The sequence below is a fragment of the Palaemon carinicauda genome, chromosome 7 (genome assembly GCF_036898095.1).
Source record: "Palaemon carinicauda isolate YSFRI2023 chromosome 7, ASM3689809v2, whole genome shotgun sequence".
In the NCBI taxonomy this organism is placed as follows: Eukaryota; Metazoa; Arthropoda; class Malacostraca; order Decapoda; family Palaemonidae; genus Palaemon; species Palaemon carinicauda.
Genome location: NC_090731.1, coordinates 157766588 through 157793598, shown reverse-complemented (window position 1 = coordinate 157793598; position 27011 = coordinate 157766588). Strand labels below are relative to the sequence as shown.

General features: G+C 39.9%; 1 protein-coding gene across 1 annotated transcript; it reads left to right on the top strand.

Annotated features, from left to right (window-relative positions):
• The first annotated feature begins 2977 nt into the window (after positions 1–2977).
• Positions 2978–26069, top strand: LOC137644096 (zinc finger protein 862-like). Its single transcript, XM_068377045.1, has 2 exons — positions 2978–3111; positions 23858–26069. The coding sequence occupies exon 2, from the start codon at positions 23868–23870 to the stop codon at positions 25893–25895; it is 2028 nt and encodes a 675-aa protein (XP_068233146.1). The 5' UTR covers positions 2978–3111; positions 23858–23867; the 3' UTR covers positions 25896–26069.
• The last annotated feature ends 942 nt before the right edge of the window (positions 26070–27011 follow it).

Here is a 27011-nt window from a genome sequence, read left to right as displayed (position 1 = left end):
AGCTTAGCAAATAATAATAACAATTAGTTAAGTATTATGACTAAAATCAAGGTAAAGTGATAACACGACTTCTTGGATTACAGTTTTTAAAAGTTGAATCGGCTGATAACTTGTTTGAAGTAGGCCTACTTTGTGTGGAATTCCAGTCATGTAAATTAAACTTGTAAAATTGTGTTGGATTTGCAGCAGACACAACAAATGTTTATGTTTGGTGCAAAGAACAGCATTGTTACCAGGCTAAAAAAGAACCCAAACATACAGTTAAGTGTGTTTGTCATTCCATTTCCCTGGCTGTTAGTCATTTCACAAAATTGTTGCCAAAATCTCTAGAACAAATATCACGTGAGTGTAACTCTTACTTTAGCCACTCTAGCAAAAGACTCCGAGAACTTGAGAGAGTTTCAGGAATTTATGCAGGCTCGATGGCTCTCACTTCATGCCTGTGTATCTAAGTTGTTAGACCAATGGAAAGTTTTTCATATGTATTTTCAGGTAGCCTGCACAGAAGACAGACTACTGTCTTCTGACTTCCCATACAATGAGTTGTCAAATCCATATACACATCTATATTTCCAGTTCATGGAGTATGTTCTGTCCCTGACTGATAAGATCAATATAATATTTCAAAGCTCTCACTCAACAGTTCACTGTGCAGTCAGAGACTGCCGTTATTTGTATGTACAGATTCTTGGCTGTTTCTTTAAACCCAGTACTCTTCTACGATGTTAGAAGAGTGGTGCAGTTGGACCCTAAAAACCAGGATTACCATTTACCATCTAGTATTTATGGAGGAGTTAAGTTTACTAGGCTAGCAGTACAGTACTTCTTGAGAGTACTGCTAGTAAAAGGGACAGCCAGAGCACAGCTCAAATGTTTGAGCGGCTTCTTTTGTTTGTAGTAGAACTTGCAGCTCAACTTCAAAAGCGCCTTCCTCTTAGTGACCCAACATTGACATCTATTTGTTCCCTCCTTGACCCAAATGAAGTTGCACGAGGCTATAAACTGTCTATAGTAGATGTTTCTGCAAAGTTTCCTGGAATCATTGCAGTTCAGTTGTTGGGCGGAGGGATTCGCCTTTCCATCGGCATCTCCTTGGTTTTCTTCTTTATTCTAATTCTTTTATTTTCTTCTCTCTTTTTTTCCACATTTGATAAATATATTCTTTTCTTTTCTCTATTCCTTCTTTCTTGAAGAGCACGTTTCCTATTATCTTTTTCTTCTTTCGTCGCTGAGGTCTGGACACTCAAGAAGAGGACTAGAGGAGCAAGATTTTGGATAATGAGTGAAGGTTGCTGGTAATGAGCGACGAGGCAAATAATATTATTTCTTACTGAAATGTTCTGGTCAAAAATCGACCAAATTGGTAAATATCCAAATTTGTCTAAATTGGCAAAAGCATTACTAACCATTCCTGTCAGTAATGCTGATTGCGAAATAAATATTTTCCTCTGTAAACTTAAAAAAAAAAAAATGAAAAGAGAAACCGCTTTTAAAAACGTCACTCTAACAAATGAGTTGATTGCTGGAGAAGGCTTCACTATTACAAAGGGGCCATTAAATTTGAGCCCACTAAAGCAATGATAAATTCTATGAATAGAAATATGTACCCACAGTGGCATAGTCAGTAAGGTGTGATTGTATAGGCCTACATATGTTTTCCTTTATAAGTAAAGTATGTTTTTTTTTTCATTTTCTTTATATCGTCAGTAAGGTCTGAATGTATACATATGTTTTGATTGTTTTCCTTCATAAATAAAGTTTTTTTTCTTTATATAAGTATCAAAATGTTAATTATGTTTGAAGAGATTTCCACGCATTGTGCAAGTAGCTAATTACATATGTGAAATATGAAAGAAAAGGGATATTTTATTTCAATTTTCTTACAAGTTTTCATGAAATATATCCAATTATTAAATCATTTCGTATCATTTCACCTAATATAAACACTGAAAAACTCCATTATGTTATTTTAACTGTTATTATGGAAATGTTTAATGCAATAACAATTAGTGAGCATAATTCTAGCATTATATCATACCATATTTAGCATAAATTGCTTTTTAGCATATATTTTTCATCCGACTGGCATAATTTAGCAATTTTTTTTTTTGGTAACACTGGACGAGAACCACATGTTGGTGCTGCCATTCGTACGATAATTATCATACATGTACGATTATTTTAGGTCCAGTACGATGTACGATACATACCTTAGGTATATACAAATGTGTGTGTTTAATTAAATAATTATACTAAATATTTTGAAAAGTCAATCATGTAACTCCCTAATAATTATATTGAAACTGTGTACGATACCAAGGTATTAAACTTTGGAATACTCTGCCCGCTTATCTAAAGGCACTGCTTAGCGTTCGGTCTTTTAAGATATATACAAATCTCCTGTTATCTGGGTATTAAGCTTTATTAATAAATATTTATACTTGCCTACCTAACCACATCGCAAGTATGTTTCATTGTTTAGAATATTTTATTTGTAAAACTAGTTCTTTTACTGAGTTTTTTGCTTAATATCTACAATTTTTTCAATGTATATACCATTAGCTTTCATATACCATCTTTCCTTATCATATAAATATGCATTTCCATTTGTTTTTAGGCTAAGATTCTCATTTATATGTATCTATTTGTATACATATGATTATGTATATGTATGCGTACATTTTGTATATCTATATCCATATTTACTTTATTTTTTATTTTTACTTAATTGATGATATTATTTTGTTGTATTATTGCCCGAAGAGCTCTGCTCCACATGGGCTTGGACTGAGTCTTTTTTTCTTTTTGTAAATCTTTGAATGTAAATATCTTTTGTCCAATAAACATTATTATTATTATTATTATTATTATAATTTTGGTTGAAAAACGACAATTTTAAGGCTCATGTACGATAATCCAGTCGAAATAATCTGGCAACCACATGTTGGTGCCCTTTCCAAACATAAACAGAGAAGAGAACACGTGTGATTGGTCGATTCGAGCAGTAGATTTGCAGAACACGTTTTGTATCGTCATTAAATTTCTCTAAAGTGTACTGAAATTACATCGGCCTGGAAGATTTGAGCAGTCGTTCCCCTTGTAAATACCCAGGTAAGTGTAAATTATGCTTTTTAGAATCATATAATTGAAAAAGAAAGAATTGTTTACAATTGGAACATGCTGCCACCATTTGTTGTTGAACTCGCAATCTACTTGGAAATTTGAAAACAATATAGATAAGGCATGGAGGGGTCAAGATTTACTCTATAATTATAGAGCTAAAATAGATTATAGTAAAATTATTTATAATATAGCCACCACCAGTGCAATCACCAAGCTAGTAAATCATTCGGAGCTGGATGTACAGGCTTAACAGTCTCTTCCAGACCATCAACTGTAAGAAACTGTACTGTAATGAAGTACAGCATAGGCTATGCTAGACTAGGGCAAAATGGAACTGAATTACTGATAGTCTAATACTACTTATGTTGTCCACCATTCGTCTGCCTGGAGGCCTCCCTGAGGCTACCTGTATGCAAGTATGAAGTAACTTAGATAATTTGCAGTGTTTTGGGTAAAAGTTAAAATTTGCGGGGGACACCCAGGTCTTTCACACTACGATTTTTGCCGCCTCAGTCTGTAGGCCTAAACCTACAGGTTTGTAGGGGTTAATTTTGGACTTTTTACTTTTACGGGTTTATTTCTCGCCCTCCAGCAGACCCTAAAAGTCTGTTCAGGCGGGCCTTTGTGTGTGAAAAATAATTTCTTTCCAGTTAATATTTTGCTCTGTATCTTATCAGTTATTTCACCAGCATTTGTTTTCAGGTCACTTTTATCAGATCAGATTCAGGTTGAGGCTTTGCCTTTGCAACGGCGCCTCTGTGTCTTTTAGTTTTGTGTGTTCCTTATTTTCACTAGTTTTTCTCTTTTCATCCACATTTGTTGTAGTACTCTTTTCTTATTTTCAATATTTTCTTCACAAAAAAGGAATTTTCCAACTGTTTGTGCACTATCTTCTTGGATCTTCTTCATATGGTTGTTGGAGTTCAATTGTTTTTATGGTAATTTTTTATATTATTACATCCTAATGTAACCTAGGAAAAAAACTACTGTTTCTTACAGAAAAAATTACGATATCTTCAAAAATGACACTCGTTTCCGTCGCAAATGAATAGTTTCAGAAATATATATACATCTATATCCTACGATAATGGGGGACCCCCAGTGGGAACTCGGGGTTTTGGGTGGGGAAAACATACTGGGGAAACGAAATATAATTGTTTTTCTATAGTAAATAACGTGAATTAAGCGAATTTGATGTTCATTTCGATGGGAAACAAACAGGTCAACCAATTCGGATAACTTTAAGATGCACGGTGTCACTTCTCTTACGAACGAACGATAACATTAGCAACGTTACCAATAATACACAGTGTTACCAACGTTGACGTATGGTACACAGAGTTACCAACGGCCCGTTGACATTACTAAAGATAGTAATGATAGATATTTCCATAATGTAAATAATTTCTCCATATAAGTTTTACTCAATATATAAAATGTACAAAAAGGGCACAGAACCTAACAAACCCACCTAACCTAGCCTAGTAGTATGACAGGTCACAAAATAACATTTGATCTACATCGACGTTGGCAGCACTGGTTACTGTATTTTTTCATGACACAATCTTTGTAACGGCGCCTCCAAAGTTTATCCAGATATACTGTTTTGTATTTTCCTCCAGTTATTATAATTTCAAGAAGGTAATGTATAGAGAAGAAAAGGCTTGTTTTACGTTTATATATCGATTCCCCAGTATGTTTTCCCCACCCAAAACCCCGAGTTCCCACTGGGGGTCCCCCATTATTGGAAGATATAGATGTATATTTATTTCTGAAACTATTAATTTGCGACGGGAACGAGTGTCATTTTCGAAGAGAGCGTATTTTTTTCTATAAGAAACAGTAGTTTTTCCCTAGGTTACAATAGTATGTAATAATATACAATGAAACCGTTTTGATTCTTATATCACTAAACTGTGGACAATATAACATGAAGTGGTTAGCATTTTCTTCTACATCACAGAATACACAGTTTATATTTCCATCTTGGTGTCTGTTTTTTATATTCAAGCCCAGTGAGTTTGTCCTTGCTCTGAATAATAAAATTGACAAAAATGTGTTGTCATACACTTCCTCCTCCTTGATTTCATTTTTCCAGTTGTTATACAAAATTAGACTCTCCTTGCACTCCATTTCACTCTTCCATTTGCTTGTGTCCCATTCTCTTGTTCTCTTCTTTATGTCCTCTTTCGTACATCTCTTGACTTCTCTCATCGCCATCCCACATTCCTCAGCATACTTCCTCACATGCATCCACCACTTCCTCTCTTTTTCTTCCATATCATTGACTATTGCTGTTAGTAAGTCCTTTTCTCCCTTATAAATGCTATTAAGGTACCTCAGCTTTCCATCCATTACCCTTGTTTTCATAGCAGATGCTCCTACATCCCCTCTCAAGGCTACAATTGCTGTATTCTTTACACCCCCTAACATCCTTCTATACACTCCATTCTCTATTCTTTGCAACTTTTCTATTTCCGTTTCCATTAAGTTAATTACGTTTGTTCCATATAATATAGAAGGTAGTGCTACACTTTTCCAGTATGCTTTCCCTATCATTATCTTATTACAACTTTTTTCTATGATCGAATATGTAAGATTAGCTAGCTTTTGCACCTTAACTATCATTTCACTTTTCTGTGTTTTGAACATATTCCTACTATCATCTACCTTGATACCTAGGTATTTAATATTGCTTACTACTCTTATTCCCTCTATATTATCTGGTTTTTCCTTCATATATGTAAGTACGCTACTTTTGTCTCTATTTATGTCTAAACCACACTGCTTTCCTATATCTATCACTTTCCTTATGTTCAATTCAGCATCCTCTATATTCCCAGCAAGCACTAGGACATCATCAGCAAAAAATAATACTACTAGCTTGCCGGCAGAGATGAACTGAAGAACAGAAAACGGGAAAGATTCCTCCTACCACCCTTTAACGGGTGTTACCACCCAACCACCACAAGGCGGTTGCCTAGTTTTAGAAAAATTCTGCCAAAATAGAGATAATTAGCTATGTATATATAACTGCCAGGTAAGTATTCACAAAACTTTGTTTTATCATAAAAACTCCATTTTTAAAACCATTACCTTCCTTTTCTACTTGTTTTATAATCTGATAAGTAATTAATTTGAATAATGTTGTAGAGCCAGTACAGCCTTGCTTTATTCCACTACTTACGCTCAATTTGTGTTCTACTCTTTCCCCTATGTCTAACGTAGTCGAGTCTCCCACATATACTTCTGCTATAGAGTTAATTATACTAGTATATACTTTATATTGCTTTAATGTTTCTATCAGCGCTTCCCTTTTTATGGAATCGAAAGCTTTTTTGAAATCTAAAGAGGCAACTATGAGTTTTTTTTTTATTTTTGAAAGTTTCTTCGACCATGTACTGTAAGATGAGTATATTATCCTCAATCCTTCCTCCCTCTGTAAATCCCGCTTGACTATCCTCTATGGCATTATTAATTTTTAGATGTCCTTCTATTTCATCTTTTTTAAAAGCCATGTATATTTTATATGATACATTTGTGAGTGCTATTGGTCTCAATTCCTTTGCTGTTGGTTTGTTTTTCTTTTTTAACATTTTTGATCTGGATTCTTTCCAGCTTTTGGGTTTTTCTTTGCTGGCTAGTTCCTCTTTGTAGCAGTTCACTAGCGTATTCTTACATATATCACTTATCATCATTGCTTTGTAATGTTCTGGCTTTAGTCCATCTCGCCCAGCTGCTTTACCTTTCTTTAGGCGTTTTAGGCATTTTTCTAATTTACCTTGATTGATTTCAGCGGCGGGCACGGGTTTAATTTTTCCTTTAACATTTAGTACAGCATCGTAATGCTCCCTTAGATGTTCTGGTATACTATATTCATTTACAGTTATAATGTCGTTTTCTCTTCTCAAATTATCCAGGTATTCACTCTCCTTCTCCTCATTCCAGATCTCAGTTGTTCTATTTTCATGTGTGTTGTAGACCGTTTTCCAAAATTTTACTAATTCTTCTTTAGCCTCTTCATCTGATAGTTGATTTCCTCTATCTCCATATAATTGTATTGCCTCGCTTTTTATTTCTTTGCTATTTCTTGATTTGTTTATGTTTTCACATAGTTTATTGTTTTTATCATCTCTTATCTCCCTGGTCTTCTTTTTCTCATATAACGTTATGCTGTCTTTCACCAGTATTTGTACTTTCTTCTTATGATTGTATTTTTCTTCTAATTCTGTTTTTAACCTAATATCTTTTTCATTTCTCTTTTCTATTAAGTTCATTTCTTTCCTTAATCTTTCTCCTTATTTCCTCAGTTACCCAAGGTTGTTCTTTGGTCTTCCCTTCATTTGTTACCCTTCTCCTATATGTTTTAGCCAAATGTTCTTGTTTCATTTCTGCCATTATTATGTTTAGCTCTTCAATGTTTTTTACATCCTTGCTGACAAGTTTTCTCTCTATAGATTTCACATATTCGTCTATATCTTTTGTGTCATTGCTATAATACGTAATTTCTTCCTACTTCCCTTTATTGTAGTTATTTTCTCTATTTGTTTTTACTTCCAATTCTACTGTTATTAAGTTGTGATCTGATATATCTAATAGTGTTTTATCTTCATCTATTTCCATACATTTAAATTGTTTATATAGCATGTTATTTGCAAGTACAAAATCAATAGCACTATGCTGATCTTGTCTATTCCACGTGTATAGTCCTGAGCACCTTTCATCTCCATTTAATAGTGTTAGGTTGTGATTACCCATCCAATCTAGCACCATTTCCCCATTCCTGTCTACTTGTTGGTGCCCCAGAAGTCCCATGTGGCCGTTAAAATCCCCCATAACTAGCAAAGGAGTTGTTTCTCCAGCTTTCTGTATTAATTTTTCACATTTTGCTTTCAATTCTTGATCTCTTTTTCTATCTTCTGTATTTCCTGCTGCGAAATATTCTAGTATTATCAAAAATACTATGTTGTGGATTTTGCACTGTACCATTATTATATCGCTATGTTTTGTTTCTATTTCCTCTGCTTCAGTGATATTATTGTTTTTAAAAATTAACATTAACCCACCACCCTTTTTGTTTTTAAAATCCCTTCTTTTTTCTATTTTTAACAGACCTTTACTTAGCTGTATTTTATCTATTTTTTGGTGCGTTTCTGTCAAAACAAAATATATGAATTTTATTTGTGTTCATCTCGTTTTCTACTTCTATTAATTTCTGCTTAGTTAGTGCTTGGATATTCAACAGGCATATTTTTATACATTGGCTAACTTTTTTGTCTAAATTTATACCTTTTCTAATTCGCTCTGCTTGCGTTTGCTTCTTGACGAAAATTGTCGTTTCTTACTAGTTCTCCTCTCTTTATGTACCATCCCTGCTCTCCATTTTCTTTTTTCTCTCTCAATTCCTCTAGCAACTTCCTTTCTTTTTCCCTTTCCCTAAAAGTGAGGTCAGGTGCTATGAAAACTTGTCTCAACTCCTCTTTTGTTGATTTCCTGAGGTGTTTCCCCCTTGCAATTACTCCCCATTTTTCCTTGGTGCTTTTAAGCTTAACTGGCTGGGCCCTTGGTTTTTGTCTTTGGCCCTGTCCCTCTCTCTCTTCCCTTGGTTTGCCTAGCCTACCCACTTCTTCAATTTCCACATCGTTCATTCCTAACTCGACATTAATCAAACTCCCACATATATCAAAATCATCTTTCAGCCTTTCATTACTATCAACTTTTGTACTTTCTTTTATGTTGAAAATTACTATATTGTTTTTCTTTTTCTCCTTTTCCCTTATTTCTATTATCTCTGCCCTAACTTCCTCCCTAACTTCTCTTGTCAGCTGAGCCGTTCCTATCATATTATTATCCACTAAAGCCCTGATCTCCTTTTTAACTCATCTACCGTATCCTGCAGCCCTATGAAACTATCCCTGAGTTTATCATACTGTTTCCTAAGTTTCTTGTTTTCTGCCTTCAAGTTTTTGAAATCCCCCCGGCATCTACTACAAGTTTTTGAAATCCCCCCGGCATCTACTACAAAACCATCGGGCATGTTTAGATTCGCTAATTCTCTTAAATTCACTTCTGTCTAGTTGTCCACAGCCTATGTGAAACCATACATCACACAAATCACATTCTATCCCTTCTTGGTTCGATCTTACCCCTTTTTTGCACCATCCGCAGTCGTTTGGACCAGCCATCCTTTCTTCATGGTCAGACTCGCTTGAATATTCTTCCTCTCCTTTTCCCCCTTTCACTTCCTTCTTTCTCACACTCACACCCACTGCACCTTTCACTGATTCTCTCTTAGACACCATGTTTAATATCTTTTGAGCTTGGTTATGTTATTGTAGCGGCTTTATAATTATCAGAACACACAATCACGTTTCTTCTCTCTTGTTGACATTTAGAATCTTATGTTTATAACATTTTCTAAAAAAAAAGTCTTCAGGTTTTTCTTGAAAGCTGCCACATTTTTGCTATTCTTGACGTCAAGTGGAAGGTCGTTGAAGAGTCTCGGTGCAGCATAATTAAACATTCTTCCTCCTATTGCATGATTCACACTAATTTCGAATAGTCTATGTGAGTCATCAGCATGCGCTGGTAGCTTGAGGGTAGGGGACCAAGCAATCACGAAGACATTTAGGCTTATCACTTGCAAGTGCTTTGTGAGTCAACAAGCAAATCTTAAATTCAATTCTAGCCTTAACAGGTAACCAATGTAGATCGATCAATACAGGAGTTATTCTCTCCCGTAGTTTAATGCCTTTTATCAGTCTAGCCACATGGTTTTGCACATTTTGAAGCTTTCTTAGTAGTGTATTGGGCAATTTATAGTACAGAGAATTGCAATAATCAAGCCTTGATATTACGTGACTCATCACTAAAAATTTTTACTACCCTCTGTTAAATATTTTCTAATAAAAGCTATGTTTCTCAGGTGATAGTTACACACTTAAACTGTGTTCACTATTTGGTTCCTCATTGACAAATTACATTCTATCAGTACACCCAAATTTTTCACAACAGGCACAATCCCAACATCAGCGTCACCAATTTTTATACTTTGAAATAACTGGTAATTCTTCAAAGCCACCTTTGTGCCAAAACACATACATTCTGTTTTATTATCATTTAATTTAAGCTTTTTCCTCTGCATCCATGTTTTTATTTCTGTAATTATCTCATCAAATTTCTTCTTTGTATCTTGTGTTGTTGAAATTGAAAGGTAGAACTGAGTATCATCTGCATATAGTTTAAAGCCCACTTTTTGTTTTTTCATAGGGCCCAGAACACTACCCTGTGGTACACCTTTCATAAGAATTCTCTCACTGGATTGGTTTCCAGAAACTTCTACAATAGTCTTCCTATTCATTAAGTAACCGCAAAAATTCCAGTGCTTCCCTCAGTCACTCCAATAGACTTTGTCGTCAAGTACTCGTGCACAACAGTATCGAAAGCAGCACTAAGATCTAACATAATCAAAATTCCACCCTTTCCCTCATCAAGAAGACCTATCATATTCATTATTGAGCATAAGGTAGTTTCTGTAGAGTGATTAGCTCTGTAGGCCGATTGATTTTCCGGGAATACCTCTAACTCATCAATATACGCCCATAATTGCTCACTTATGATTTTTTCAATAAGCTTCGACATGTAGGATAAATTTGAAATGGCCCTATATGAATTTAGCTCATTTACATCACCTTTTCCTTTGTATATTGGTTTGATCAACACAGTTTTTTCACAGCTAGGAAAACAGGATTGTGATATACTTAGGTTAATTATGTTCAGGTAAATATTATATACAACTTGCTTGTTTGGAGCTTCACTTATTGAACTGTTTGAGAAGGGGTCGTTTCCACAATATGTATTCTTCATCTCTCACATATTTATTTCCTTAAATTTTATTAACTTCCTACCCTCCTTCACTGGCTTAACTGACTGTATTTCCTAGTGATTTTGGGGGAAACCTGTAAATTTTATAAATTTTTACATTGAAGAATATAGAAAATTTCTCTGCACAAACATTATCAGGCAAGACATATTTTTCTTTAATCCCATCAAATCATCTAGGTTTTTGTGAAAGTCCCTCATGTTATTAGTTTTTTTACTTTCGCCGTTGTAGAATTTTCTTTTGGTTTTTTCTAACAGGATGTTATAGTCATTTCTGGCCTTATTATATAGTTTTCAATATTAAACTTACCTGATGATCATATAGCTGTCAGCTCTGCTGCCCGACAGAAAAAACCTACGGGCGGAATACGCCAGCGATCGCTATACAGGTGGGGGTGTACATCAACAGCGCCATCTGTCGAGTAGGTACTCAAGTACTCTATGTCAACACAGAACCAATTTTCTCTCTGTCGTGCCACCGGCAAGACCTACTGAATACGCTCTTGTTTTCTGGATTGAATTTCACGTTATTTGGTGAAGTATTCATCTCTAGTTATTAGCTATCGCTGTGCAGAAGTTATCTTCAATACTTCCTTGCATTCTTTTTTGGATTTGGATTATTTGTTGACGACTTGGATAGATTTTGAATTCCCCCCTTTGACTAATTCAAGATGTCTGACCCTTCTCAAGTCCCCAAGTACAGGAAATGTAGCGCTAGGGACTGTTCAAGGCGTCTTCCGAAGGCCTCTATCGATCCGCACACCGTTTGTTCCAATTGTAGGGGTAAAGCCTGTCAATTGGAAGATCGATGTGAGGAATGCGCTGGGCTTTCGGAATTCGGGTTTCAAGAATTCCTGAAATATGCACGTAGGCTAGAGAAGGATAGGCTCAGGAGGAGTTCGTCTCGCTCTATTGATTTTTCCTCTCCCCATGCCCCTCAACCTATTCCTTCCCCTGTAGTGGTTGCACCCGACCCCCCTGCTAGCTCTCATCAACCTTCAATGGCGGATATGATGCGTGCCATTCAGGCTCTAGGTGAGAGAGTCGAGTCATTGGCTAATGACCGCAATCAACTCATGGCTGATGTCAGAGAGTTGAAAGGTAAAAGTGCAGTGGGAAGTGAAGCGAGTGTCAGTGCAGTGAAAAGTGTCAGTGTTACGCATGAGGGTGCGTCTGTTCGTGCCTGTCGTCCTCCCAGTCCGGGACCTCTTGCAAGCTCCCAAGCCCAGGGGAGAAGCAATGTCGTACGACCAAAGGGTTCGACAGGCTTTAATCAGCGTACAGACGTACCCTCCGTGGTTTCGGACGTATCTTTCCGAGATCGTCCCGCCCACAAGAAGGCGAGTGAGCCCATTTATTCCTCGTCTGCGGAAGAGGTTTCTAGACAGAAACGATGGACCAAGGTCTCACGGCCTCTTAAACGTAAGGTCCCTTCCGAGCTAGTCCAACGGCCCAGGTGTAGCCACTGGGTCAGTTCGGACTCGCTGCAGTCATCCGACGACTGCACACCTCCCAAGAGAGGCAAGGTGGTACCGCAACAGGCAGTAACTCCGTCTGTTGCCGCACCCGCTGTTTTAGACCCTCAGTCACAACGGACAGTAGCTCCGTCTGTTGCCGCTTTTGTAGACCCTAAGTGGTCTTTACTGCAGTCTATGCAGACTCAGTTAGCTGCGGTTATGCAGGAGTTTCGTGCGGAGAAGGTTGACGCTGCACCCGTTAGCCTACAACCTGCCACGGTTGTGCGCCCAGCAGACGCTGCGGCTGACTGCTCCCACACTCCGGCTGTGAGAGCTCCTCCACCCATGCGTAGTCGACCCTGCCAGACGCATGCTGACTCCCACAGACGCACGGAGCACTCCGTTGCCGTGCGGGAGCTACCACAACAACAGGAGGGTGGAGTTAGGCTGCCGTGTTTTGACGCGGTGCGTCAGCCTCCGCAACCCACGGTGGTCTCCGCTATCCTCCCACAGTCGGGTGTAGACTCTTTGCGCACCCACTCAGCTTTGGTTGTTGCCAGTTCTCAGACTGACCAACAGTGGCATGATGTTGGGTCCAGTGCAGCCACGCATGCACCCGTGCTGCCGGACTCAGCTGTCCAGCCCACTCCGTTGCCTCTTCCTCCTCAACATTCAGACGATGGTATCTCTGATGATGACGAAGCTGCACATCTTGACGACCAACACTCCGACATCGAAGAACCCAAGACCACGCCTCCCTCCTTAGACTTTAGGAAAGTGCTTGCGCTCTTTAAGGATTTGTATCCAGACCAGTTTGTGTCTGCAGCACCACGCTCACCTCCCTCTGAGTTCGCTTTAGGCATGCAGTCAGCAGCTCCTGCCTTTACGAAGCTCGTACTCGCTCGCTCGTCCAAGAGAGCTTTAAGGGTACTGGGAGAGTGGTTGCAGTCTAAGACGCAGTTGGGAAAGACATCCTTCATGTTTCCCCCGGTCAAGCTTGCTTCCAGATCTAGCGTCTGGTATGCCACGGGAGAAGTTCTCGGCTTGGGAGTTCCTGCCTCTGCCCAGGGCGACTTCTCAAGTCTAGTAGACTCTCCCCGCAGGCTGGCTATGAGACGCTCCAAGATTTGCTGGACCCCTTCGGACATGGACCATCTTATGAAGGGAGTTTTCCGCGCTTTCGAGGTCTTTAACTTCCTGGACTGGTGTTTGGGAGCATTGAGCAGGAAGACCTCCCCTTCTGATAAGGAGACTTCCATGCTCATCATGTCCTGCATGGACAAAGCCATTCGGGATGGTTCTAGTGAGCTTGCGGCTTCTTTCGTGTCTGGGGTACTCAAGAAGCGAGATCACCTTTGCTCCTTCTTATCAGCTGGAGTCACCCCATGTCAAAAGTCGGAGCTGATGTTCGCTCCACTCTCTAAGTGTCTCTTCCCTGAAGAGTTGATCAAGGAGATTGCTGCCTCCTTGATCCAGAAAGACACCCATGACTTGGTGGCGTCTTCCGCATGCAAAGTCACCCCTTTGCCCTCCGTACCTAGACCTAGGATGGACACGCCAGCTTCAAGGGTCATCCCGCCCTTTCGTGGCAGAGCCTCCAGCAGAGGAGGTGCTCGTGCCGGAAGTCAACGTGGGAGCAAGAAGAAGGGTTCCAAGTCCTCTAGAGGCAGAGTCTGACTGCCTTCCTCTTCAGACAGCAGTGGGAGCCAGGCTCAAGAACTACTGGCAGGCTTGGGAGAGCAGGGGCGCAGACGCCCAGTCTGTGAAGTTACTCAGAGAGGGGTACAAGATTCCATTCTTACGCAAGCCCCCTCTAGCAACAACTCTCATCAACCTCTCTCCCAGGTACAGAGAGGAGGAAAAGAGGCTAGCTTTACAGCAAGAGGTGTCTCTCTTACTACAAAAGGGAGCGGTAGTCATAGTCCGGGACCATCAATCCCCGGGCTTCTACAACCGCCTCTTCTTAGTGCCGAAGAAGACAGGAGGGTGGAGACCGGTGCTAGACGTCAGTTCTCTGAATGTCTTTGTCACAAAGCAGACGTTCACCATGGAGACGACAAAGTCGGTTCTAGCATCGGTCAGGAAGGAAGACTGGATGGTCTCGTTAGACCTAAAGGACGCGTACTTTCACATCCCCATCCACCCAGATTCCCAACCTTTTCTAAGGTTCGTTTTCGGGAAGGTCGTCTACCAGTTCCAAGCCCTGTGCTTTGGCCTAAGCACGGCACCTCTAGTTTTTACCAAACTGATGAGGAATATTGCCAAATTCCTGCATTTAGCAAACATCAGAGCCTCCCTCTATTTGGACGACTGGCTTTTAAGAGCTGCGTCAAGTCGTCGCTGTCTGGAGAATCTACAGTGGACTCTAGATCTGACCAAGGAATTGGGTCTCCTGGTCAATATAGAAAAGTCCCAACTCGTCCCATCCCAAACTATAGTTTACCTAGGAATGGAGATTCAGAGTCAAGCTTTTCGGGCTTTTCCGTCGGCCCCCAGAATCAATCAAGCCCAAGAATGCATCCAGTCCATGCTGAAGAAGGACCGGTGTTCTGTCAGACAGTGGATGAGTCTGATAGGGACGCTTTCATCACTGGACCAGTTCATCGCGTTTGGGAGACTTCACCTTCGCCCCCTTCAATTTCACTTAACTGCTCACTGGAGAAAGGACAAGACACTAGAAGCGGTCTCAGTTCCTGTTTCCGAGAAGATGAAGTCGTCACTGACTTGGTGGAAGAACAACATTCTCCTCAGGGAGGGTCTGCCACTGGCTGTTCAGACCCCCGACCACCTTCTCTTCTCGGACGCATCGGACACGGGCTGGGGTGCGACGTTGGACGGTCGGGAATGCTCGGGCACGTGGAATGCGGTTCAAAGCGAGTTACACATCAACTGCAAGGAGCTACTGGCAGTTCATCTGGCCTTGAGAAGCTTCAAGTCCCTCCTTCTAGGCAAGGTGGTGGAGGTGAACTCCGACAACACCACAGCACTGGCGTACATCTCCAAGCAAGGAGGGACTCATTCGATGAAGTTGTACGAGATCGCAAGGGACCTCCTCACCTGGTCAAAAGATCGAAACATATCCCTTGTAACGAGGTTCATTCAAGGCGACATGAATGTCATGGCAGACCGCCTCAGCCGGAAGGGTCAAATCATCCCAACAGAGTGCACCCTTCACAAGAATGTATGCAACAAACTATGGGCATTGTGGGGCCAACCCACCATAGATCTGTTCGCAACCTTGATGACCAAGAGGCTCCCAAATTATTGTTCACCTATTCTGGACCCAGCAGCAGTTCACATAGATGCCTTTCTTCTGGATTGGTCCCATCTAGACCTTTATGCGTTCCCCCCGTTCAAGATTGTCAACAGAGTACTGCAGAAGTTCGCCTCTCACGAAGGGACACGGTTGACGTTGTTGCTCCCCTCTGGCCCGCGAGAGAATGGTTCACCGAGGTACTGCAATGGCTAGTAGACGTTCCCAGAACACTTCCCCTAAGAGTGGACCTTCTGCGTCAGCCGCATGTAAAGAAGGTACACCCAAGCCTCCACGCTCTTCGTCTGACTGCCTTCAGACTATCGAAAGACTCTCGAGAGCTAGAGGCTTTTCGAAGGAGGCAGCCAGAGCGATTGCTAGAGCTAGGAGGACATCCACTCTCAAAGTCTACCAGTCGAAGTGGGAAGTCTTCCGAAGTTGGTGCAAGTCCAATTCAGTATCCTCAACCAGTACCTCTGTAACTCAGATAGCTGACTTCCTGTTATACCTAAGGAAGGAAAGATCCCTTTCAGCCCCCACGATCAAGGGTTACAGAAGCATGTTGGCAGCAGTCTTCCGTCACAGAGGCTTAGATCTGTCTAACAACAAAGATCTACAGGACCTCCTTAAGTCTTTTGAGACCACGAAGGAGCGTCGGTTGGCCACACCAGGTTGGAACTTAGACGTGGTACTAAGATTCCTTATGTCAGCAAGGTTCGAGCCACTTCAATCAGCCTCTTTTAAAGATCTCACTTTGAAAACTCTTTTCCTCATCTGCTTAGCAACAGCTAAAAGAGTCAGTGAGATACACGCCTTCAGCAGGAACATTGGATTTACATCTGAAACGGCTACATGTTCCTTACAGCTTGGTTTTTTAGCCAAAAACGAACTTCCTTCTCGTCCTTGGCCCAAATCGTTCGAAATTCCAAGCCTTGCTAGTTTGGTTGGAAATGAACAAGAAAGAGTACTATGCCCAGTAAGAGCTCTTAAGTACTATTTGAAACGGACTAAGCCATTACGTGGACAATCTGAAGCTTTATGGTGTGCCATTAAGAAACCTTCTTTACCAATGTCGAAGAATGCAGTTTCTTATTATATCAGGCTTTTAATTCGAGAAGCTCATTCCCATCTGAATGAGGAGGACCATGCTTTGCTGAAGGTAAGGACACATGAAGTTAGAGCTGTCGCAACTTCAGTGGCCTTCAAACAAAACAGATCTCTGCAGAGTGTAATGGATGCAACCTATTGGAGAAGCAAGTCAGTGTTCGCATCATTTTACCTTAAAGATGTCCAGTCTCTTTACGAGAACTGCTACACCCTGGGACCATTCGTAGCAGCGAGTGCAGTAGTGGGTGAGGGCTCAGCCACTACATTCCCATAATCCCATAACCTTTTTTAATCTTTCTCTTGAAATGCTTTTTATTGTTGTTTTTTGGGTTGTCCGGAAGGCTAAGAAGCCTTTCGCATCCTGGTTGATTTGGCGGGTGGTCAAATTCTTTCTTGAGAAGCGCCTAGATTAGAGGTTGTGATGAGGTCCTTTAGTATGGGTTGCAGCCCTTCATACTTCAGCTCCTAGGAGTCGCTCAGCATCCTGTGAGGATCGCGAGGCTCAGTAAGGAAGACGTACTTAAAAAAGGCAGAGTAATTGTTCAAGTCGACTTCCTTACCAGGTACTTATTAATTTTATGTTTGTTATTTTGAATAACTGCTAAAATGAAATACGGAATACTTAGCTCTTAAGGTTAACATATATGCTGGACTCTACCCACCCCCCTGGGTGTGAATCAGCTATATGATCATCGGGTAAGTTTAATATTGAAAAATGTTATTTTCATTAGTAAAATAAATTTTTGAATATACTTACCCGATGATCATAAATTAAAGGACCCACCCTTCCTCCCCAATAGAGACCCAGTGGACCGAGGAGAAAATTGGTTCTGTGTTGACATAGAGTACTTGAGTACCTACTCGACAGATGGCGCTGTTGATGTACACCCCCACCTGTATAGCGATCGCTGGCGTATTCCGCCCGTAGGTTTTTTCTGTCGGGCAGCAGAGCTGACAGCTATATGATCATCGGGTAAGTATATTCAAAAATTTATTTTACTAATGAAAATAACATATTTCTGTCTTGTGAGGATTTGGCTCTTTTCCATCTACCTTCCATCTTACGTCTATGTCTTTTTGCCTTTAATAGCTCACTGTTATACCATCTAACATTTTCGCGTACAACTACAGTATTTGTTTGCTCTTTATGGGACACATGGTATCATACATTTTTCCAAAATTGTCATTATATTTCTTGGTATAACACCCAACACATTCTCTATCTGCCATATGTTCACATTGTGTGTTCTCACAGGACATTTGCGCTACACTACCTTCAATAAAATTCTCAGCATCAAAATTTTCCCGTTCCCTATATGTGATCCATTTTTTCAATACTCTGATGCAATTTATATTAACCCTTTAACCCCCAGTAGCCCAGCGGCATAGTAAGAAATATGAAACCAATTGTTCAAATTGTTCTAAAAGCACCAAAATTGGCACACATGTGGATTAATACATTCTGAACAATTTTGGATATGGAGGCATTCAAGATTCTCCCCGTAGCACATTTGGCGGCCATTTTTCAAAATGGCCGCTATTTACCGTTAGCGTCATTGAATATGTACCATAATTTGTCTTTTTGTGGATGCTAAAGGTGATAAGTGTGCTAGAGGTGATAAGTATTGTACAATTACACATACTTCTGTGCTTACCAAATAATTTGGCTACCATTTCACAAGAAAATGAATTTTACTTTGCAGCGGCAGCGTTGGTGGCAGTGACGGCGGCTGCAGTAATAGTATAGTGTTGATAGTCATGGTGCTTGTAGTAGTAACTTGTGGTAACATGGTGGTGTTTTGTGTCTTTGCAGGTGAGGCAGCAGCAGCACCACCTGACATCAGAGACGCGTTGTTCCAGACTGCAGCCATGGCAAAGAAGTTCCAACTGGTCGATACTTTTGAGCAACGTACTCCCACAACACCTCCTGAGACAAACTGGAAGCTGTGTCTTGTATGTCAAGAGGAGACAACAGAGTCACTTGTCTGCCCAGTACTGTCTAAACGCCGAGACCCTGGGAGTGGATACACGACAATGGCTGCAAACTTGGTCAAATTTGATGAACTCGGAGAACTGCCAAGAACTGTTCAGTTACAGAGACTAGATGAAGGACAAGGTGTTGAGGCGACAATGGTTGCCCACCAGGCCAAGTGGCATAAAAGATGTATGCTCAAATACAATAACACAATGCTACGAAGAGCAGAGAAGAGACGCATCGCAAGCAGCTCAGCATTTGATAGTACTGACAATGTCCAGGCCAAGCGCGCCAGAACACACTCTTCAGAAGCCACTACCAGCGGCACCTCCTGCTTTTTCTGTGGAAAGTCTGGCACAGAGACCCTACATGAAGTAACAACCTTCCAGGTGGACACACGCGTACGGAAGTGTGCAGCGCAAGTTGGGGACAATGAACTCATAGCCAGGCTCAGCATGGGTGATATGGTGGCTCTGGAGGCCAAGTACCATTCCAAGTGTTTGTTGGCTCTTTACTATCGTGCAAAGACCACTGTAGAAGCCGAGCAGAAAACTGACCATGAAGGTGTAATGTCAAGAATCGTACTGGCTGAACTGGTCCTGTATATCGAGGAAACCCACCTAGAAGAGGGCACCACCCCAGTCTTCAGACTCGCAGAACTTGTAAAGCTATACACAACAAGAATGGAACAGCTCGGGGTTGTTTTGTGCCAGAAAGTTAATAGCACAAGGCTGAAAGAGCGCCTGTTAGCCCAGATACCAGGCCTGAGATCCCACAGCAAAGGCCGAGATGTTTTACTAGCGTTTGATGAAGACATTGGTGAAGCGCTAGGCAAAGCCTGCGAGCAAGACTGTGACACTGAGGCAGTTCACCTTGCGCGTGCTGCACAGATAGTTCGTCGATATATGTTTGAAGACACTTACCAATTCCGTGGATCATTCCCGGGCGGCTGTCAGGAGGACTCTGTGCCAAACGTACTAGTTGCAATGGTAAATATGGTGCTGGATGGCCCCACCATCAAGAATCAAAGCCATTCCTCTTCAACACAAGCAGCTCTTTCCATTGCGCAGCTTCTCAAGTTAAACAGTGTCAAGCAAAGTCGGAAGCAGGGAGCAACCAAGACACAGGAGCCTCCAGCTGTCAGACACAGTACGTCTCAAGAAACTCCTCTTCCAACCTATGAGCTGGTGTCTTGCGGATGCAAGAAAGGCTGCAAAAACCGCTGCAAGTGCAAGAACGCTTCACTGCAATGCACTGGTCTATGTTTCTGTGAAGGCGAATGCCAGTAGATTGGGACAGAAAACTTGCTAACCAACATTATGATCTGTAGACATTCATAATTCTGGTGACCAGATTTGAAAAGTTCGGAATCATAATTAACATAGTGTGGCAAAATCTACGTTATTGTATTACATGTATGTACTGCAGGATTACACAAGTACTGTGCCTAGAGACTGGGCTTTTGGTCGACTATATAACTACAATCTGACCATACTGTAAACTTCCCGTACTCTGTGTATTATTTTGACTAGCAATTTTGCCAGCAATTTGAAATAAAAAAGCAACTTGAGCAATTAAAGTGTGTTCCTGAAATCAGGTACTGGTTATTAGAGGTATTATGTCATTGAGTATTGAAATCTTCATCAAATGTCCACTTTTTCCACAAAATGGCGGCCAGTTTGGGGGCCATTTTTGAGAAGATTCATCTAAATATCTGTTAAACATTTATTGATGTTAATTCTGATGTAAAAAAAGGGAATTTTGGCCCATCTAGCACCAAACTAACGACACATAATGAAGTCTATGTAATGACGCTAATGTTAAATGGCGGCCATTTTGAACAATGGCCGCCATATCTTCCTAAGGGCTAATCTTGAATGCCTCCATATCCAAAAATGTTTAGAATATATTAATCTACATGTGTGCCAATTTTGGTGCTTTTAGACCAATTTGAACAATTGGTCTGCTATGCCGCTGTACTACAGGCTATTTGGAAATTTCCAACCCTTAACCCCCAGGGGGTTATTTTTTTCCCAGCACATTTTGCAGTATATTTTTTTTAAATTGCTCTAACAGCCTTAATTTTGGTCATAGAGAGGTCAGGTTGGTCTCATTCTCTTGGAAAATGCCTGAATTTTTAAAAAAAAAATTATCAAAAATATGAAAAAAATAGTTTTTATAGCATTTTTTTGCAAGGATGTACCGGTACGTCCATGGGGGTAAAGGGATGGCTTTTGTGAAACGTACCAGTACGTCCTTTTGGGGTAAAAGGGTTAACATCAAAAGTGATGAGTTTTTGTTTTTGAGATCTCAAAGTCTGATTCCACTTCAAGGTTTCTTATTAGGTCAGAATCTTTCCCACATATGACCAAGTCGAGTGTATGACCACCTACTGACGTTGATACCAAAACACTGTTTATTAAATTAAACATCTCAAATACTTCCTTGAGTTTTTTTAGCCTTATCATTTTCATCATCTACCCAACAATTAAAGTCTCCACCAATTAATGTATTTTTAATGTCGTCCACCACACCCACAAGAATACTAAATTCTTCAATGAATTTCCTCATATTACTCCCTGGTGGTCTATATAATGATATATTCAATACCTTACTGTTTCTTGTCAGTTTTAAATAGATGTATTCAAACGTTTCAAATACTATTTCATTCATGGTAGAAACCCCAGAGAAGGTTTTCGACACGAAGACACCCACTCCTCCTCCAGTTTTATCCTTTCTTGGTACATGGTAGAAATCGTGAGTACACGGCGTCATCTCCTGAATCTTTGAGTTATCACTAATATTTCCCTGCAACCAAGTGTCCATTAATAAGCATAAATCTAATTCCATTTCATTAATAAGATTTCTTATCTTTATGGTTTTATTCCCCACCGATTGAATATTTATCAGACCACACTTAACCAATGGGCTAGACTCCATGATCGGTTTTATTTTTTATCCTGGTAAGCTCCTCCTTGTATACTTTACAGTTTTCATCATATGTCTTATGATTCGTATCATTGTAATTCCTCATTGTGCAGTTATGACACTTTAACGTATTTGCACTACAATCCGTGGTTCGGTGTTCTTGGCTACACTTGGCACATACCTGGGTCTTGCTACAACTATCGGCAGTATGACCAAATTCCTGGCATTTATAACATTGAAATACATTGTAGGAATCATAAATTTTGCAGCATCCTCCAAGCGTGGTATATACTCTATCATCCCTTTTACGGAAAACTTTCCTGATAGTTGGACTACACTTTATAATGACATGTGATTTACCGCTTTGTCTTGATTTAAACTCCTGATCAATTCAAAGTCCTCTTCATTTTCACATATATCATTCAACCATTCATTCTTCTCCATTATACTGGCAATTATATCATCTTCATTTTCATCAATATTGCAGACCTTGATCTTCGGTTTAAGTAGATCCTTTTTATCTACTTCCACCTTAATGTCATTCTTGACCTCTTCTAAGTAATTTTTAGCCTTTTCTAACCCAGCTTTATCCTCAAAATTAACCACCAAGTGGCCTTGTTTAGAGGTTTTGACTTGTTCGACATTCGTGGTCATCATCTTCATGATTGTTTTCTTGATCTCTGAAGCCTTCGTATTTTCCTCCGTAGATTTTATGACCAAAGTGTTTTTTTATTTCAACCTACTGTACTTGCATATGTGGTCTTGGTCACATTCTCTTTTTCGTATTCCATAAGTTTCTCTTTCAGCTCAACAATTTCTTGACACATATTAGTGTATTGAGCAGTTATCATATCCATAATACCAGACATCTGTTGTTGTACATTTACCTTCATCTCTTCTATGTTGATGCTTAGCTTCGTCATGTTTTCCCATGATTGCCTGACCCTTGAACCATTGGGATTTGCAGTCTCAATACATCTTGGACATTTATAAATGATGTTCCTACTTTGTAAAATAACACTTGTGCCATCTCTGAAGTTAGAGCAAGCTTCATCATGGTACCATCTTCGGCATTCATCGCATTGGTATCCCATCAGCGACATAGGGCTCACAGTGCCCACACATGCCATGATTGCCTCCGTCATCACATTCTTCATCAGCGGTGCTCACTTGCATGTTAGTTGCTGCCATTTTATTTCCCTCTTTCCCTTGGAGTACCGTGTCAATTTCGGACTTCTTAGGGAATCACATTCGTGCTTCTTTTTGTTGGTTAGCTTAATCTTACTAATAGCTCTGCACAATGGAGGGACAAAATGATTAGCGTAGCCTAGAGTACACCAAAATAGCCTATGTTTAAGCTTACAGTAGTGGTAGGCTAGTGGTTTTAGTTTGTCAAACCAAAACTACAGTTGTTATGGTGATTTAGGCCAACTTAGGTTAGGTTTTGCTTTTAATATAGGGTAAACAACCGCAGACGATCCATCGTGTGGCCAGGCCTTATTCACCCGATATTTAATTGTTGAAACAAGTCAAGAATACTTACTTTAGGAAAAGCCAAATTTGAGATGAAAAATGATTTATTTTATTTCGGTAGTATCTGCTAGTGATAGCATAGATGGGTGATAGGAGGATAGATGTGAGCGAGGCAAGACAGCGTGCTAGAAATAGGAATGAATGGCGAGCAATTGTGACGCAGTTCCGGTAGGCCCTGCTACTGCCTCTGATGCCTTAGATGACCGCGGAGGTAGCAGCAGTAGGGGATTCAGCATTATGAAGCTTCATCTGTGGTGGATAATGTGGGAGGGTGGGCTGTGACACCCTAGCAGTACCAGCTGAACTCGGTTGAGTCCCTTGTTAGGCTGGGAGGAACGTAGAGAGTAGAGGTCCCCTTTTTGTTTTTGTTTCTTTGTTGATGTCGGCTACCCCATAAAATTGGGGGAAGTGCTTGGGTATATGTATGTATGTATCTGCTAGTGTATAATCTTGGGTTCCTTCTGTTTATATATAAGAATATTATTATGTATAAAAAGATGTTTGTTTCTTTGTTATTGGGGAGTATAGCCTACCACTGAATACTATAAATTTGTCATAAAATGAATAGAAAAATAGTATATACTGTATATTCTCACTCAGGTACTTCAAGATGAATTACGAGTCTGGTGAATCTCCCCCATCAAGACCAACCAAGAAAGTGAGAAGAGTCTCAAATAGGAAGGCATTGACAAAAAGGCCGTTCTATAGACAAAAATGGAGAGAGGGCTGGACGTCAAACCCCTTGTTCTCTGGATGGTTGTCAAAATCCCCAAGATCAACATCTTCAAAACATCGTGCGTTTTGTGCAACATGCAACATGGACTTCCAGTGTGGCAAATCTGACATTATGAGGCATGCTACCAGTCAGAGGCATAAAGATCTATCAATGCAGGTTGATAATAAATCACTTTCAAGCATTTTGTTAGTTAATGATCCATTGGACAAGTCTGCTCAGAAAATAGAACGCAAACTTTGTGCTTTCCTGGCAGAGCACTACTTGCCAATATCTCTGTGTGAGCCCATCATGTTGTTATTACGAGACTTATTTCCGAATGAAGATGCCTTGAAAAGAATCTGCCTAGGAGAGCAGAGAGCATCAGATATTATTCATCAGGTATTTGGTAAGCCCTTGTTACAGGATTTGTGTAAAGTTTTGAAGGAGAGAATGTTTTCAGTCATAATAGATGAAACTACTGATAGAAGTACCACTAAGCAAATGAGCATTATTGTGCAGTATTGGGAGGGTAATAAAATGCATAATTCTTTCCTAGATCTTGTGGAGATTCATGACAGTTCTGCTAGTGGTTTGGTCACAGCTTTAATACAGTCGCTGGAAACCAAGGAGATTCCTTTAGAGAATGTTTTAGCATTCAGTTCAGACACAACAAATGTCATGATGGGGGAGAAACATTCTGAAGCGACCATTATAAGAGAATTGTTGCCGAATGTTATATTAGTTGAGTGTCCGTCCCATCTTATTCACCTGTGTGCATCGTATGCTTGCCTAAAACTACCTAAATCCCTTGAGGATCTTTGTCGCAATATACATATACATTTCAGTTTAAGTTCAAAGCGACAAGATCCTCTAAACGAATTTCAGAATTTTGTAGGTGCAGCTCCTCACAAAACTTTAGCTCTAGGGCAGACCAGGTGGCTTTCCTTGAAAAACTGCGTCAAACGGTTACTGGAACAATGGGAGGCTCTCGGATCATATTTCACTGATGTTGCGTTTACAGATCCAACGGACAGTAACGATGCCATTCTGGAATCTCTCAATGATAAGTTTACCTTTGCCTATCTAGAATTTTTGTCGTATAACTTAAGTCGCCTCAATAATTTCAATTCTCAATTTCAATCAGAGGTTCCAAATTTTTATTGTATTAGAAAAGAAGTTAGAAATTTAATAAGGAGCATATGCTCAGATTTTATGAGCATTCCATATGTTAAAAAGTGTGATCTGCATGCACTGGATCCAAAGCATCCATTATTTTCGTCTAATATTGTGTCAGCTGAAAACATATATTTAGGAGTGATGGCTATGGAGACAATGAGAGAGTTGAAACAAAAAAGCAGTGCCCATGATATAAAAATATTTTATGAAAGTTGTTTGAACTTTCTTATTGAATCTGTAAAGCAGATTCAAAATAGATTCTCCCTTAGTGAGCCGATTCACGCAATAGTTCAGTGTTTGAATCCAGTGAATGCTGCTAATCTTGAGCCTAAATCACTGGCATTTGTCTTTGATGCTATACCACAGCTGTATGAATATGCAGATAGAAGCAAGACAGATTTAGAGTGGAGATCCCATTGTTTCATTGAGGAGTTGAATGATCAGGTTCCATGTTCACAGTATTGGGATATTGTATTTAACAAGAAAAATGCTTTAAACCTTCCATGCTTTCCAAATTTAAGGGTTGTTATCTCTGTTTTGTTATCTTTGCCATTTTCTAATGCTAGTTTGGAGAGATTTAATGCTAGTATGGAGAGATTTTTTAGTAATTTTAATACGACAAAAACCCCAAAGAGGACTCAGTTGAAAAATGAAACAGTTTGTGGTTTAATGCACATGGTTTACCATCTAAGAAATAAAGGTCTAACTACAGATGGTCTCAGGATTGATGACTGCATATCCCTTTAATACATATATCAGTCACATGTCACTAAGTTGAAAGTAAACTATGGTGCCATTATTATAGGCCAGTTTGTAAGAAGTGCAATTACTTTATTTATAAGAAAATTACATTGTGTTTGTTTTGTTAGAGTTTATTTTCTTGCTATTGTGAATAAGAGAAATAATAAAATTTCCATTGTATACTCCAATATATTGTATTTTTACTATGGTTACCCTACCTTTATTGGTAATTCTGAAGAATAACTCCACATGGACTGCAAGGAACGTAACCGAGAATAAAACATCCACTAGGGATTGTGGCATCCAGTGTATTTCCCCGTGTTTATTACTGGCCCGCTGGTGCGAAGCTGCTTAAATCTCCTAAAAATCCTTCCCTACTTCCTGTTTTTAAGCATTTTGAGTTCTTGATATCCTTTGAGTTGTTAACTACTCCTAAGCAAGGTTCATAGAGGAAGATGAAGAGAACGCAACTAGGGTAACTTTAGCTATAGGATTTCCTGTTGCTGAATCAGTACAGTCCTTAGTAAATGATATTAGTGAATCTTTAGGACAGAATTAAGAGTTGCGGTACGTCATGAATCCAATTGAAGATGCAGTAGTCAAGGAAAATCTAACAAGAAGTCTTTTCTTTTTTCACTCTTCACTCTGGTCATATGCTGAGAAGTGGACAATGTCAGATATCTATGATGTGTCTTGAATTTCTGCTTTGTGGCCTATCAGTTTGGCTAGCATATGCCCAATACCATGTAACCTACATCATGCTACATGATGCACCGATACATATTCCTCAGCACCACCAGTTACATCAGTCATCACATCAGAACATAGTTTTGATAAGTCTTAGGCATATAAGTGAACAGTGTAATGTACAGTGTATATAAATGGTGTTGAGTGAAGTTTAATAGCGCCCGCACTGTGTATGAAGGTTACAGTACTGTATACATTAACCCTTTTACCCCCAAAGGACGTACTGGTACGTTTCACAAAACTCATCCCTTTACCCCCATTGACGTACCGGTACGTTCTTGCAAAAACTGCTATTTAAATTTTTTTTTTTTTTGCATATTTTTGATAATTTTTTTGAGAACCTTCAGGCATTTTCCAAGAGAATGAGACCAACCT